Genomic DNA, 16,867 nt, shown 5'->3' with positions numbered 1-16,867 from the left:
ACAGGGGAGAGCTGGGGCTTGGGGCCTCCCCACATACACCTCTCCCAGGGGCAGACTGCTCACCTCCATGGGGGCACAGGAAGGTGTGGTTGGTGATGGGCCCTGGCTCTGCAAAGGTGTTGAACTTGTTGAGCCATTCTCGGGACACGTAGAAGCGGAGCAGGCTGGGTTCCTGCATGGCAGCCAGGGACACCACCTGCTGCCGCTCACGCATGGCCTCCTCACTGCTCTTCCTGGAGGGAGGGTGTGGTATGAGCCAGTAGCTGGGGCCAGCTTGTGCATGGACACCAAGCTATGCCATGAGCAGGGTGCATGCAGAGCCAGCCCTTAACATGCTGGGACACCAGAGAAAAGCTCAGGAAAACTAGCTGAGAGACTGCAGCCATGCAAGACACAGGTAGCAGGGCCCCCAGTCTTACCTGTAGAAGAGCACGTAGGCCTCCACATTCTGTACCACAGTCTCATGGACCTCGGTGACGTACTGGTCATCAAACTCATACCACTGCCCATTGATCACGTTCTGACAGTAGGCAATGTAGTGCCCACCTGAGAGACAAGGAAGGGTTATGGAGACCACAGGGAGAAGGCACTACAAGAGGGGTCTGTTGAGGGCATACTCACTGCCTGCTGTGCCGTGGTGACAAATGACAGAGAGGAGGTCATAGGTGGTGACCTGGGATGTGCACTCCTTGGCTAGAAAAGGGCGTAGGTCAAGTCCCTCCAGGGGGAAAGAGACATGGCTGCTGACTTTGAAGGAGTACATCACCTCATGCCGGAAGCGCTTCAGGTGGACACACAGAATCTGAGGGGAGAGGGCAGGTGCCAGTCACGCTGGGCATCTAGGGGAGATGACAGGGAAGCTCACAGATAAGCTCCTGCACAGCTGGATCTGCATGGAATCTATCACGTGGGAGCTAACAGCCCCACCTTCTCTTATAAGGACTGGTGCCTATCTATGGCATGGCTGCCAAAGGGACTGGTAACCTATGGCATGGCTGGTCCCTGCAGGGAGCCACCTCTGCCCAGCCTGCCATGCTTATTTCTCAAGGATTCTGACACTAGCTTGGGGACTCTGAAGAGCCTCTCCAGCACACCATCCACCCTGTAACCTGGGCCTTGTCTCCGTTCCAACTACAGGAGACTGTACCAACCACGCCTGCACTGCTCACTTGGGGATGTCAGCAAGTCCCCAAGAAAAGAATGAACTCAAGTTTAGGGGACACCTGTCATGACAGATCCCTCTGTCAGCTGTTCCTGGGGTCTCTCAGCCAAAGCACTCACAGCCTGTGCTTATGCAGGGCAGGTGTGATGGTTTGCATATGTTTGGCCCAGGGAATGGCACTATCAGAAGGTGTGGCCTTGTTAGAGGAAGTGTGTCATTATGGGGGTGGACTTGGAGACCCCCCTCCTAGCTGCCTGAGAATGTGCAGTCTGTTTCTGGCTTCCTTCAGGTGAAGATGTAGAACTCAGCTCCTCCTGCACCATGTCTGCCTGGATGCTGCCATGCTCACCCTGATGATAATGGACTGAACCTCTGAACCTGTAAGCCAGCCCCAATTAAATGTTGTCCTTTATAAAACTTACATCAGTCGTGGTGTCTGTTCACAGCAATAAGACCCGAACTAAGACAGCAAGGTCTGTCCAGCTGGCTCCACAGGCCACTCACACCCGGACCCACATGGACCCCAGTCCAACAAGGCTAGCAGGCCTCACTCACCTCAGGCAGACAGAGGACTTTACAGTACTTCACGCCATTCCGAAGCCTAGGGAGGAGGGCATGAGCCTCGGTCAGTCTCCTCCCAACTGGAGTCACCTTAGGGGCCAGCACAGCTGTCTGGGGAACCCCAGGGGCAATCGCAAGCAAGAGGTCTGTGGGAAAGGGAAGCTGGGGGCACCCCCCTCCCCCAGTACAACTTACTTCTTACAGCGCTCACAGCTGTACATATTGTCACCTGCACAGGGGAGCAAAGGACCAGAGGTCAGCAGGGGAGATGGGGACGAAAAGGGCAAAAGTGAATTACGTTCAAGGTGAAAGAAAACTGGTAGGAAGTGACAAGATTCCAGATAGAACCAGAAAGAAAAAAACCAACCAAACAACAATGACAACAAAAAACCCAGAATACTTGACCCTAAAAGCATTGAAACTCCCCTATGGGCAGGGCTAAAAACAGATGAAAAGGCAGAGGCAAAACAGAAGGGGACACAAGAGCAAGGGAGGCCGGTGATGGTCTCACACTGCTTACAAAACAAACCAACTCCCTCAAGCTGTCCTCTGGCCTCCAGTTGTGCAAAGAGGCTTGTGAACACACATACAGCAATAAAAATATTAAAAAAAATAGATCAAAAATCCAAGTAAGTGTAGGTGCTATAAAATTCCAGGTGTAATGGCTCCCACCCATATTCTCATCATTAAAGAGGTGGAGGAAAATCAGGAGCTTGAAATAACCCTCAGCTCCAGTCCCATGTGATCCCATGTCTTTCTCTGTCTCTAAACTCTGTAGGCACTGTGTAGGCACCACATACATTCAGATAAAACATTCAACAAAAAATACCTCAGGAGACCTCTGGCCTTTGCACATGCGCACACACGCACGCACACACACACACACACACACACACACACACACACACACAATTAAAACAGTAAAGCTAAATACAAAAAGAAAAACCATGCACGCAGAGAAGAGCGGTCACAAACCGTGTCTCGGTGCTCCCGGAAAGGGTCTCGCGTCCTCCCACACACAGCTAGAACAAGTGAGAGCTCCAGACCGTCCTCTCTGTCGCCAGAGTGCTAGACCACAGGGGCCTACTACCACGCTTGTGCAGGGCTGGGAGTTCAGCCCAGGGCCTGGGGCAACCAGGCAACCTCTCTTCCAACAGAGACACACTCCAACCTCTTCAAATCTGTACCCGACAGGGGTTAATATAAAGAACTCCTAACCTCAACACGAAAGACTAGAAGAGATGTCTCCAAAGAGGGAGATCCATGTGTGCGCACTCGAGTTATGAGTACACATTTGAGAAGTCACCTGTGTGCGCATGTACAGAGGCCAGAGGTCACGTTAGCTCATCCTCCTCTATTATGCTTGGAGACGGTCTCTGACCAAACCCCTGGAATTCATATAGACTGGCTGGCCAGTAAGGCCCTGGCCACCCTGAGCACTGGAGTTAGACACATACCACCATAGCCGGCTTTCACCGGGCTGCTGGGGACTTGGGCTCAGCCAACACATTGCCCACTGAGTGATCGCCCACTCCCACTGACGAACAGGTTCCTTTTAGGTTATGTATTTTATTTTCCGTGTATGGTATTCCACCATGTCTATTTGTGTACCACATATGCAGTGCTTGGGCAGATCCGAAGAGGGCACTGGGTCCCCTGGAACTGGAGTCAAGGATGGTTGCGAGCTGCCCAGTGGATGCTGGAAGCTGAACAGCCCCACGTCCACCCACCCCATGCAAACATGTTTAAGATGCTCAGTATCACTTATCAGAGGATGCAGACCAAAACCACAGTTGGTGACGCCTCAGGCCCAGGAAGCTTGCAACTATTCTGCAATGAGCTGGCAAGACCCTGGGGGAGCCGGAGTTCCACGGATCTAGCAAGCCTACTGCTAAGCACATGCGGACGAGGACACTCTCAGTGCTGGCAGAGGGCCACGGCAGTGGCACTCACGGCAGCTGATGTAGGGGTGGACCACGTCCACTCTGATGGAGTCACAGAGGGTATGGTCTGTCCACAAGACAGATAAAAATGGAAATTCTTGTCCATATCTTATCCAGAAGACAGATTAAAAATAGAAAGAAAACTGAGCCATGCTGCCATCGAGGGAACTCTGAGGGCACTAGGCTCCGTCAGTCAGTCTCACACTCAGAAAGTACACCAGCTGGGGTGTGGCTCTGTGCTAGAACACAGGCCCGCAACCACAAGGCTCTGCAGTCAATCTCCTGAACCCAAAAAATGCTATGTGTGTGGGATGTGGGGGGAGCACACAGCAAAGTGGACGCTGGCTATCAGGGACTGGAGAAGGGGGCAGGAGCTGTTTGATAGATATAGTTTTATATTGCAAGATGAAAATATTGTGAATGGAGGTGGCGGCAGCGGCATAGTGATGTTAATGTACACAACACTTGTAAACTATAAAATATGGTGTAGTTTTACAACTGGAGAAAAAAGTAAAGTAAAAATCAGGAGGCTGATACCCGGATCAGCAGGTAAAGCCCTGGCCACCGAGCCTGACGACCTGAGTTTGAGCCCAAGACCCACACACTAGGAGGACAATCAACCCCAGGTTGTCCTCAGACTCCATCCTACGATAGCGGTTTGCACACACTAAGTGCACAGAGAAATAGTTTTAACCTACATTTAAGCATCCAAGCTGGTCATGGAGGTGCACACCAACAACCTCAGCTAGAGGAAGTGGAGGCTAGAGTTTAAGGCCAATGTGGCCTACACAATGAATATGAGGCCAGCTTGGGCTGCATGAGACTGTCTCAAAACAAAACCGAAAACCAAACAATCAATCAAGGAAGCACAGAGCTAAAGTGAAACGTCCCTTCTGCCCACTGATCTGATGGGAAATAAGGACAGATCAGCAGTTTGGGAGGTTCCCAGCATGCCCTAGTAGATAGATAGCAGGTGAACATTTATGTATCTCCTTTGTTTTGTTTCTCATGTAGCCCAGGCCTCGCCTCAGGCAGTGAGGTCTTGAGCGCACTATATAGCCCAGGATGACCCTCAAGCCCGATCTTTTGCTCTACCTCTGAAGCTCTGGGCTGTAGGCATGCACTATCAGTGGAATCGAACAGGGTCCGTCCCATAAGGCCAAGTGGCCCTCGGTGCATTAAGCGTGGGCGGCAGGCTAGCTGGGGCACAGCCCCTACGGGCTCGACAGTCAGTCCTCTCCTTACAGCCGGGCCACTCACCCTTCAGCTCATCAGCAGCAAAGAAAGCAGCCAGGCAGTCTTCCAGTGTGACAACAGGTCCCCAAAACCAGCTGGGGGTACAGGATACCACAAACCTAGATACACAGGAAAGAGATGACAGGTGCTGTCGTCCTTGGGTATGGGCATGCTGAGGTCGGTTTCAACCTGACTGGGGCTGGACATCTTGTGTACATAGGCTGGTGGGGAGGGGTTTGGCGCTCTTCCCTAAGCCAGCGCCTCGGGGATTAAGGAAGTATCTGGTGATTCTTCAGACCAGAGCTTGGCAGGTGCCTCATTTCTACCTGCTGCTTGGTCACTCTCTAGGTTGTCACTTGTCCTCCACCTTCAAGGAGTGTCTAGTCCAGGCTATTCCAAAGTGACCAAGACCCTGAACCCAGCAAACTCCTCTTTATCTTCTGGCCTCCAGCTCCCCTGATCCATGACCCCATGAATGCTTGTCCCTGAATTGCTGGTAGACCCAGGAAAGCCAGACCAGACTGGAAGCCCCAGCTAGCAGGATGGGCATACCGTCGGATGTACTCCACGATGAAGGCCAGCCAGCCCTGGGAGGAATAGCTGTCCCCACAGGCACCCGGCTTGGCTGGTACATTCTGGTAGATGGCAGAGTGAAGTTTGGCTAGGTCTTCCTTGCCAGGGATGGGCAATGACAGGTCCTGGAATGTCTCCACTGTGGTAGACACCTATATGGTGAAGATCAGCCTGCTGCCCACTCCTGCCAGTGTCTGCTGCTTAGACAGACAAAGCAGACAGCCTGCTCCTGGGGGAGGGAATGGCACAGGAGAGTCCACCCTGCCCAGGTGGTAAGGGATGCCAGCCTCCCCTAGGTACCTACCCGATCACAGGTAAGACACTGCACCAGGCTGAGGACAGAGCCATTGAAGACATCTGAGATGACACTGCGGTAGCTCTGTTCCTTCCGCCTCCGGCCACCAGTACTCGGCACCTGGGCTGGGAACACAGCACAGGACTAGGCCAGCTTCCCCTGCCTGGCAGGCGCAGGCACAGACAGTGGCTTCCTCAGCCACAGTGTGGAGCCCTCACTGTTTACACACTTCGCCCCTTGGCACTTTAGCACTACTGTTTATAAAATGGGGTTCCCTCTCACACCCCAAGGCTATTACAAGGGTTTAAGGGCTCAAGTGAGCAGCACACAGCCTGGACCAAGGTTGAAGTGCCCCAAACTGGTCACTATGTTATCCCCAGCAGAGTTCATGACTGCCCCCGAACCTTTCTTGAGCACGTACGATGGCCCCATCCTCACGGGGCTTGCACGAGGAGGGCTGCTGGACAGCTTGGTATGGCCCTCGTGGTGGTGGACAGGGCTGCAGGGGCGAGAGGAGCTGCGAATGTGGACTTCATTGTCTGGCTCTGGGGACAGCAAGGGGAAGTTCTGGGCCAGGGCAGCCAAGCTAGTGCCCTCCATGCCAGCTCTGAGGCCAGAGCAAGAGAGCATGCCAGCATATCCTCCCAGGGATAACGCCTGCCTTCCCACACCATCTTCCTCTATGTCCATCCCCGACCCCATCAAACACACTGGGGTATTATCAATCCATTCCCAACCGAGGCTCAAGACTAGCAGGGCTGTGGCTCTGAAAGCCTAGTTAACCGAGCACGGAGGCTGTTCCCAGCCTGTGAGGAGGGTTCAGGGGCTAAGCCGCCCACCCTCTAGCTAGTGCATGTTAGTGCTAGGCAGGCAACAGACACAGGGCTTACAGTCTGTCACTTCCCAGTGGCCCAACCAGTGACATGGCTGACTGATACCTGGGGTCTGGCAGGGGCTGGTAGGCCTTGGTGACGGTGGCTGGGCCTCTCTAGATTGTTCGTCAAGGGAGGCCATGGCTGTGTCCACATCAGCGTCCTCATCCACTTGCTCCGAGTTGGTGCGCTGCTGGCCCCAGGAGAACTTGCGGTCCTTCATTCGCTCTTTCTCAGAGATGGCTCGGCCCGCCTCGTCTGAGATCAGCAGCTCCATCTCAGCCTTTGAGCTGCCTCCACCACGGCCCTGCCCATCACCCTCACCCCTGTCACTGCTCGAGTCACAGGACAGAAACTCGTCCTCTGAAGGGCTCCGGTCGCCATCACGCCTCTCATCTGTGTCACTGGAATCTGAGTCCCGAGCATCAGTGAGAGCTGCCACAGCAGCTACCATGGGCTCCTTGAGCTCCTCGTGAAGCTGGTCCATCAGGCAGCGTAGGAACTCCTGGGTGTCCTGCAACCAGGATTATGTCATGGGGGCTCTCCAGGGATAAAGAGCCGCCATGGGCACTGCTGCTTCTACCCACAAGGTCCTGGCGGACACAGTGCAGACAAGCAGCTTAGTCCCCTGAGGCAGTTTCCACCATAGTTCTGCTCTGGTTCCCTCCCAATCTCGGTTCAGAGATACTACAGGACTCCTCCCAGGTCACGCAGCCAGGGGACCTGGGTGTAAACCACAAGACCAATTCCAACTCTGATTCTACAGTGTTGGAAGAGAGATAAGCAGCCACATCTAGCCACTGAAGTATCCTTCTTCCTTAAGCAGGGGTCAGCAGGGCAGCAGGGACCCCAGAGGATGAAAGTGCAGGACACTGAAAGCCAGACCTGTCAAGAGGACTGCACTGACAATGCCACCCAACACAGGCAGCCACGCTGATCCCTCCTCTACTGTTGCATCTTCCTGCCTGCTCACATGCCACACCCTGTGTGTGACACAGTGGCAGGAGAGGCCCTGGATGCAGAGTCCCACTCTCCTGACTCACATGGGTAGGACATGGACTAAGTAGCTTCTCCTACAAATATGGTGTCATTTTGAGGACCCAGTACCTAATTCAGTCCTGCAGGAAGCTAGGAGGTGGCCTGCCAGTAGAGCCATCCTACTGAGGTGGTGATGGCAGCTGACCTCAAGGGCTCAGGGCACTGGCAGACATGGGCTCCAAGCCTCCCTGGAGCACATGAGAGAAGTGGACTCCTAGGCAGCCGCCCTGAGGTTTCACCTTGGATAGAAGTCCCCGGGAGAGGTCAGGACTGAGTGGAGACAAATCCTCTCAGCTATCTACCACTGCTCCTTCCTTTTACAAGAGTTCTCAAGCCATGTGGAAGCACACGGAAGCCTATGGCCACCAAGAGAGGCCCAGAGCTGTGCCTGGCTTTAGACTCGGAATGTCTAATGTCCACAGGAAAATGTAAGGACCAAGAGAAGCAGTTTCTGCTGGAATCCAGATGGATGTCACCAACAGCCAAGCAGCACCACCAGATGGTGTCCACCCTGCCTGAAGACAGCACAGCTCTGTCTGGAATAAGGGCCACTTCGTGGTAAGGGCTAAGCTCAACCCCCAAACCCCGCTCCCTACCACCATGTGCTGTGTGACCTAGATAAATAGTGTCTCTGAGCCTTGCTCACCAGTGACACTGTCCCTTCTGGTAGACAACCAGCCCAGGTCAATGGGGTTACCACTTCACAGAACAGGAAGTAGAGGCAGCTCTGACTTTCTCAGGGGACCCCAGACTGGATTGGGCGGCAGATGAAAGAGAAGGCAGTCCCAGTGCCTCCCCTGCACCTGAGGGGCCAACATATAAGCAGAAGAGGTGACCCCAACAGGTCCAGCCCTTACTACAGGTTTGCCTGTGAGTCCCTACCCACAGCAGGCCCTGTGGGCTCTGCATGAGTTGAGGAACTTAAATGACACGTGCTTGGTTTCATAATGTCTTTACTTTTGTGGCTTCTAGGAAGCTCAGTGTTTGGCCCCAGACTCCAGAGCCCTACCTGCCTCTACCCCCCGAGTGCTGGGACCAAAGGTGTGTGCCACCATGCCTAGTGCATGATTTTCTAAACAGGACCAGCCTGCTCTATATAGTGAGTTCCAAGAAAACCAGATTTATATAGTAAGGCCCTGTTTTTTAAAAAGTTTCCACTAGTGGTGACACACGCCTTTAATCCCAGCACTAGGGAGGCAGAGGCAGGAGGAGGAGCCTGGTCTACAGAGTGAGTTCTAGGATGGCCTTACACAGAGAAACTGTCTGGAAACACCAAACCAACCAACAAAGATCATGCAGCAACAAAACAAACAAATCTCCTCCCGACTGAAGAAAGGAAAGGATGGTGCTGTAGGTGAAGTGTTTGCAGTGTAACCCGAGGGCCCAGCTCTGACAGCCAGGCCTACAAGAAAGTGGGGCATAGTGCAGCATGCCTACAATCCCAGAGCAGGGAGGCAGAGGCAAGAGGGTCCTGGTCAGTATGTCTAGCCTAATCGTGTGTTCCCAGTTGCTAAGCGATCTTGTCCCAGAAAAATAAGGTGGGGAGTGACTAAGGAAATATATCCAACATCAGCTTTTACACACACACACACACACACACACACACACACACACACACACTCACACTCACACACATTCACACACACTCACACACACTCACACACAACACACTCACTCACACACACTCACACACACACTCACACAAAACACACACACTCACTCACACACAACACACACACACACATACACACTGCACACACTCACACACAAATAAGTAACTTATAAATTAATAAGAAAAACCTCCTTGGAAGCTGCCATGAGCTGAGGGGCAGGAATGCTGCAGAGGGTGCCTGAAGCTCTCTCCACTGCTTACTGGCTATGTGGCTGGCATGGGTGCTGTGGTCCTTTAAACCTCAGTTTCCTTGTCTGTAAAGTGGTGCTAAAGACCAGTAGGTTACTGGAATACCTCCAATCCCCATGAGTAAAAAGGGCTCTGACAACAGATGTCTGGCCTCTCTGCCACTGTCTGCTCAGGTTGGGCCAGTGTCCCAAGTAGCTTACCTGCTGGGCATAGCCTCGGAACATCGGGTTGACCAACTTGATCCCATGGGATAGGCTGGTGGGGACCACATAGCTTGGCCTGTGGGGAGAGCAAACCTGCTATCTAGGTGGCCAGCCTTAAGCTTCACCGTTTGGAAAGGCAAGAGGGCAGGCAGCCCAGACCCCACAGAGGCTGTTCCCACCACTCCACTGGCCCCACTAGGCAGGAGACAAGTCCCTAGCATCCACATCCAGAAGCAAGACACCAGTGCTGCCTGAGCGAACAGAGGTCCCAGGGGGTAGTGTGCTTACTTAATCTCACTGTAAAATGTTCCTCATTAGGAACAATATGTATTTATTGCTGAAAACCTAAAACTTCACAAAAGTACAATGAAATACTATCACCAAGATGTCCCCGTCCACAAGTGCTGCACGGGACCATAGCAGTGTCCCTCCCTAGAAAAGCAGGCTAAGATGCACGCAGGGACCCAGGGAACAGCGCACCATCAGTCCCTTAGCCCACTGCCAACCTAGTGCGTGCCTGTGGCTCATGTTCATGCACCCCCAACTCCACTCTTTCTTGTTTTTACATCTGCTCTTTTGGTTTGCTTGCTTATGGGAGCCTGAGGTCCGTTTTGTTACAGTCTGGGAGAAAAGGGACTGGGCAGGAGTACTGTAGACCTTTGCGCAGGGGCGGGAGGAAGAGGGGAGAGCTGGTCCTGAGTCAGGGACTCAGAAAGCAGGCAGGCCCAGTGAGGGAGGTCAGAAAGTGAAGGAGCCTTCAGGGAAAGGCTAAAAAAGCCAGGTCAGGACTGAAGCAGAAACAGAGAGGGAAGTAAGGAGTGTGTGTAAGCAATTGCTTTACCTTCCATTGGCCCAGAGGAGACCCAGCCACAATCCTCATCTTTTTTTTTTTTTTTTTTTTTCTTTTTTTCGGAGCTGGGGACCGAACCCAGGGAGCAAGCACTCTACCACTGAGCTAAATCCCCAACCCAATCCTCATCTTTAAATTCACTTCACTCTGCCACAACCCTGGCTTGGCAGGCACCCAACACCCCTGTACAAGTACCCACCCCCAACTACAGCCTCAGCCGAGACCCGACACTGGCAAGATGGTCTCCAGGCCTCAGGAGAGACATTTGTCAGAATAGCTGCCGCCCAGGCTTGCGTCAGCTCAGACCCTGGCTCCGCTGTCAGAGGCTCTGCAGCTGGGAATGGTTCTCTGTCTCCCCTCACAAAAGGAAGTAGGTACAACTAGACATGCAGTACGGCTTCGCTGGGGAGGAACCCAGAGGAAGTGCTCCACAGAGAGGACAGGCGGTCTTGCCCAACACATCTATCCCAGGTCAAATTCAGACACTCACCGTTTCTTGTGCCAGACCTCAGAGATCAACTTCTGGTAACTTTTGCACAAGGCTGGCTTCTTGTCTGTTCGCACCAGGCCACCACACTCCAGGAAGAACTGGGTGAGTGGGGGGCTAGGTTGGGGATGGAGAGCCAGGACAGAAAAGAAATGGGAGGAACATGGTGTTATTTACGAGAAGCTAGAGATGACTCAGCAAGGAAAGGTGCCTGCCACTGAGCCTGACGACTCAAGTTTGATCCCTGGGCCTGAATGGTGGAAGGAAACAGCCAGCTCGTAAGGTTGTCCCTGACTCCACCCATACCGCACATATACACTAAAGTAAATAAATAGGATATCTTTTTTTTGGGGGGGGGGGGGAGCTGGGGACCGAACCCAGGGCCTTGTGCTTGCTAGGCAAGCGCTCTACCACTGAGCTAAATCCCCAACCCCCAGGATATCTTTTTTTAAGGAGCAAAGTGAGCAAAAGAAGGTGGAAACAGCCATAGAAGATAGGGCCACCTCACCCAGAACTCCCTGCAGATTATTAGAAGCCCCCAAATTCACACTAAAGTTCTAAGAGACAGGACCCTTAAGTAGGTATCAGATGAAAGGCTGGTGTTGTTACAGAGGAATTTTGGACACACAGGGTAACACCAGACATGTGCATGGAGGAAAAGACCTCACGAACGCATGGCTACCTACAGAGAGAGAAGGGTCAGGTAAGAAACTGCTAGAGTGGGCTTCCAGAACTGAGAAACAGGAAGGCCTTGCCAGCTATAGGAAACAAAAATTCCTCTCTCCTGAGTCAGACGGAAGCTTCTGCCATAGGCTGGGACCCTGTGAATGAACAGGGTGGAGCTGCCCTGCTCCCTACAGTGCCCACACTGCAGGACTTGTCAGGCAGGAGGTCACCTCCTCAACTCCCCTCAACTCTGCATATTTTTAGAAGTTATCACACTGCAAGAAACCACATATTCACACACACACACACACACACACACACACACACACACACATATGCAAATACCAACTGACCATATTACCATGAGACAGCCATTGTGAACCTTTGGGGGCTGTCCTTCCAGATGTTTCTAGGTATTCATATCTGTTCCCTTTTCCCTCCTTCCTGTGTGTCCTGTGTGCTAACATACAGCTTACATAGGAAGAAGGGGAGGACTGCTGGGTACACTTTATCGATGCTGTGTCAGTTGTGTGTGTGTGTGTGTGTGTGTGTGTGTGTGTGTACACGTATGAAACAACACATACACTCTCAATCACAACTGTGTAGAGGCCCCCACTGAACAGGCCTACACCCCACCTGGCACGCTCTTTCTACCAGCCTGATTCTGCACCACTCACTTCAGGAACTATCGGCCTCCATTCCCCCACGTGACTGGGCTACACTGAATTTACCTTCTTGCAGATAGGTCTTATGTACATGGTGCTGCGGGTGAAACCCAGGGCACTGCGCATGCTCTGCAAACTCCCCACCAGTGAGCTACCCCCTGCCTATCATGCTTCCTCCTCCATCTGAGTGCTGACGTGAGGTTCAGAGGGGCGGCAGTCACCCAGCACGCCTGCCTTTGGGTTTGAGGTGTGTCTTATAGAATGTCTGTGGCCAATGTGTACCACCCAGGAGGGAGGCTGCTGCTAGGTTTTGCCAGGGACAGCTCCTGCCCATCCCTCAGGAGATGACAACCTACCAATTGGACAAGGCCTGCAGGGCAGCATTCATGTAACAGGAGTTCCCCAGGTTCTTCATGCCTGTGAGGCCTAAAAGCAACATGGAGGAGAAGGGCTGAGAATCCTGTCCAGGAGAGGGACTTCATAAGTCTCCTCCACTGAGCTCTCTATACCCCCATCCCTACTAGGTCACAACACAAGGACCTCCCAAGAAGTCAGCAGGGCTGCTACTCGGAACACCTAAGCAGGGCTGTGTGCGCCAAATAAATGGCCCCTTGGCTACTCTGCCCTGCTCAGGCTCCAAACAACACAGACAAGGAGGTCACACGCACAAGGCCTCTGACCAGCGTGCCACAGCTGAGAGAGGGATGACCTCATCTCCAGGGACAGCACAGTCTATGTGCCTGCCACCTGCCCACTGTGCCAAGGCAGCTGGAGAACAGAGACAAGATCCTGGTGCTTTCCATGCCCAGCCTGACCAAGACTCCCATTACCTCGAGGCTTCAGGTCATCGTCCTCAGACTCAGACTCTCCCTCATCAGCCACGGCAATAGGGACAGCTTTCAGAGGGTGGCAGGGTGGTGGGGAGTCCTGCATTAAAGACCCAGAGAGAGGAAACTGGGGTGAAGAGGGGGACCGGATGTACTCACCTCCCGAGGAGAGTGCACAGAGTGAGCCCAACAACGTGAAGCCCATCAGGCAGCAGGGGATGAGGGCCTTGCCCTGGGCGCTCTGGGACTTGCCTTTCCTTTGCAGGAGCTGCTGCTTCCTTTAGAAGGCTTGGGTGGCAGGAGAGGAACAAAGGAAAGCCAGGCAATCCCAGTTTCCTGAGCGAGCCACTACCAACTACTACATACATCTGTCTACTCTAACCACCTGACACACAACAGTGGAAGGCATACAACGTTACAGCCTGGAGAACTTCCAGGCCAGAGAGCCATCTCAGTGGTTAGGAAAACACACTTTTCTTCTGCAGAGGACTCACATCAGGAGGGTCACAACTGCCTACCCAGCTGCAGGGGACCTGAAACTTTCTCTTGTCTCCTCGAGCTCCTGAATGAGGGTGCACAAACATTCGTGCTTACACAGAAGAAAAATTCAATCTTTTCTCCCCTCTTTTTAAAAATTAGAAATAAAAGACTTCACGAATATCTCCTAGTCACTGCATACAATAAATGTTTTCACTAAAGAGCTACAACAAGTTGTCTCAGCCGGCAGACATCAGAGCAACACACACACCCCCACTTGCACATCCAAACCTCTTCCACCCACCCATACACCGATACACCACTTGTGTCTGTCCACACACACGGCAGCCTGGTCTCCCAGGGTTGCTTGCCCAGCCTGACAATGGATGTGCTGGCCGCTATCAAGGGCTGAGACAACCATCCAGAAGGGTGCCCAGCACTCTGCTGATGCAGGGCCCGTGCTCTCCCAGTGGTTTCCACAAAGGAGCATGCTGCAGCCACTCCTCTCAGATTCCTCAGGATAGACTTCAGATGGGGGACTGACAGGGACTACCTGTGACCTTCGATTCCTTGGCTCGGGTCATACGACCCATCTGAACACTTGTCAACAAGCAGCCTGAGCTCTTCGCTGTGTACCTGCTCTGAGAGCCTGGCTGAGGAGCTGGGCAGGTGGACTGCCAGGCGCTGCTCCAGAAAGACTTCCCGCTCACAGGCGTAGCACCACACCCGTAACGTAGTCAGGTTCACAGTCAGGTTGTGCCTTTTCACCTGGACGGTAAGATCCAAAACAAGGTCAAAGGCAACCTGGCCAAGCAGGTGTCCTGACGCAGCAAGCCCCGCCTCCCAGCAAGCCCCGCCTCCCAGCCCTGGCCAGGGTTAGTTCATCATCTACCAGGGCGGCCATCCACACAGCCAGGGCTAGTGTGGGGGTTGTGCCTGCTTTCCTCTTGTCGGCTCTGCAGTGACTGTGCTGGGGGACTGTGACTAAGACCGCTCTTCCTTCTAGACCCAGTCACCAAGGCCTAGGGTGGGGAGATGGAGCTAGGAGGCTGCTGGTAAGGGCTGTGCCCTGGGTTTCCCAGCCACCACACCCACCTGTGCATGAATGCTGCTATGGTCAGCAAAAGACTCTCCACAGCCAACATAGGGGCAGGTGACCTGGGAAGAGAGGCAGTGAGAGTGGACCAGGGCCCACAGAAGGGACAGTGCCAGTAGTGAGTGCTAACTCTAGCCCAAGGCAGTATGACTTGCTGATATCCAATGTGTGACTGAATGTCTCCCACCCCTAAAATAGCATGGGCCTATGCGACCAAAGAGGAGGGTGGCCACCAAAAAAATGTGACCCCGCATGGAGTGATGTAGACACTGCCCAGATGGCTGGGGCCAGAACCTGCTCCTTTACTCCATGAGCCAGGAACAAGTCTCCTGGGCTGTGCGAGAGACACTGAATGGGCAGTAGGTATTCAAAACACGGGGCAGCGGCGGTTGGAGCCCAACACAACCCAATGTCTCAAGACAGGGCCTGCTCACCTCTGAGCCTGCCGTTGGCCTCATGTGTCTCTCCCAGATCTGCCCTCCTCCCAAAGCCAGGCTCAGGGTGTCCATCATGGACCTTATGCCAGTTTGGAAGACAGTGGCCACCATGCTCCCCCTTCTCTGTGAGTGCCTGGTGTCATGGAGAGACAGTCCAGGAGGATAATCTTTGGTTGTGACCATGGTCACAGCATAGCATTCCTGTTTCAGGTTCTACCCTCTGGAGGACCAAGGGTTGCCATGAAATAGTAGCAAGTTCCTGTGAGCACTTCTGGCTGTCTCCTGGGTACCTGGAACTCTATGATGTTCATCCTGAGTGACAGGCCAGGGCACAACTGGGCCTTGTAACCTGTGCAAAGACTGACTTGGTGCTGTCACCTCCTAACATCATCTTTCTGGCTCTGTTGCTGGGTTTCTGCTTGACTTATTTTTTAAGACAAGGTATGCCAGGTAACCCAGGGAGGCCGTGTAGATCAGGCTGACTGGGAACCTGTGACAATCCTCCTGCTTCTGCCTGTCACAAACTATGACTACAGGATGCATCATCCCACCCAGCTTCCTGGAGTTTTTTTATTTTTGCAGATTTTTTTCCTCTGAGGGTGGTGGCCCTAGCCTTTAATCCTAACAACTCAGGAGGCAGGTTGATCTCTGTGAGTTCAAGGGCAGCCTGATTTACACAGTGAGTTCCAGGACTTCAGGGCCATGTAGAAAGATCCTGACTCTAAATTAAAAATAAGTAAGTAAATAAATAAATAAATACATACATACATGGTTTTTTTGTCATGGTGTGATATCACATGCCTTTAATTCTAGCACTTGGGAGGCAGAGACAGATCTGTGGGTTTGATGTCAGTTTGGTCTACAAAATAAGTTCCAGGACAGTTCCAAGAGAAACCGTTGATGATGATGATGATGATGATGATGATGATGATGATGATGATTTTTATTTATTAATAATTTTTTGTTTTGTTTTAAAAAACAGGGTCTCTCTGTGCAGCCCTGACTGTCCTAGAATATACCAAGCTGGCCTTCAACTCACAGAAATATTCTTGCCTTTGCCTCTTGAGTAGAAGGATTAAAGGTATGTACCACCACACATGGCCTTTTAAAAAGAAATTTTGAATAGCATTTTTTAAAATATTTTATTTATTTAATGTATATGAGTACATTGTAGCTGTCTTGAGATACACCAGGATCTGTTACAGATGGTTGCGAGCCACCATGTAGTTGCTGGGAATTGAACTCAGGACCTCTGGAAGAGCAGTCAGTACTCTTAACCCCTGAGCCATCTCTCCAGCCCTTGAATAGCATTTTTTAGTATGATTATAAAATATACCACGACAGACCAAGGAATCTAATGTGTGCATGAGTCAGGGGCTCGTCTGAAAATATATCACGTATTTATAGAAAAACATAATACTACTTATAATACAGAGAAAAGTGAAAAATACTTGAAATTCTGTGCTCTAGAGAAAAGCAGCAAGCACATCTTGATACACCAATCTTGACTCTTTTTTCTTTCCTTCCTTCTTTCCTTCTTTCCTTCCTTCTTTCCTTCCTTCCTCCCTCCCTCCCTCCCTCCTACCTCTCTCTTGTTCTTTCCATGTAGCCCTGGCTA

At 52.3% G+C, this 16,867-nt stretch overlaps 1 protein-coding gene across 8 annotated transcripts in view; it reads right to left on the bottom strand.

Annotated features, from left to right (window-relative positions):
* Usp20 (ubiquitin specific peptidase 20) overlaps positions 1–16,867 on the bottom strand; it is a 33,544-nt gene that overhangs the window by 5,622 nt on the left and 11,055 nt on the right. For all 8 annotated transcript variants that reach the window (XM_039105246.2, XM_039105247.2, XM_063283963.1 and 5 more), the window contains 16 exons: positions 14,812–14,874; positions 14,353–14,484; positions 13,243–13,339; positions 12,769–12,838; positions 11,085–11,198; positions 9,742–9,820; positions 6,709–7,156; positions 6,175–6,315; positions 5,780–5,895; positions 5,455–5,627; positions 4,927–5,021; positions 1,919–1,952; positions 1,718–1,763; positions 622–802; positions 420–546; positions 64–233 (listed from right to left, as the gene is read on the bottom strand). In XM_039105246.2, the coding sequence (XP_038961174.1) occupies positions 64–233; positions 420–546; positions 622–802; positions 1,718–1,763; positions 1,919–1,952; positions 4,927–5,021; positions 5,455–5,627; positions 5,780–5,895; positions 6,175–6,315; positions 6,709–7,156; positions 9,742–9,820; positions 11,085–11,198; positions 12,769–12,838; positions 13,243–13,339; positions 14,353–14,484; positions 14,812–14,874 (2,086 nt within the window). The remainder of the gene's footprint in view (positions 1–63; positions 234–419; positions 547–621; positions 803–1,717; positions 1,764–1,918; positions 1,953–4,926; positions 5,022–5,454; positions 5,628–5,779; positions 5,896–6,174; positions 6,316–6,708; positions 7,157–9,741; positions 9,821–11,084; positions 11,199–12,768; positions 12,839–13,242; positions 13,340–14,352; positions 14,485–14,811; positions 14,875–16,867) is intronic.

This window comes from Rattus norvegicus, chromosome 3 (assembly GCF_036323735.1).
Source record: "Rattus norvegicus strain BN/NHsdMcwi chromosome 3, GRCr8, whole genome shotgun sequence".
In the NCBI taxonomy this organism is placed as follows: domain Eukaryota; kingdom Metazoa; phylum Chordata; class Mammalia; order Rodentia; family Muridae; genus Rattus; species Rattus norvegicus.
Note: the sequence above shows the minus strand (reverse complement) of the source record. Positions and strands in the feature narration are given on the sequence as shown.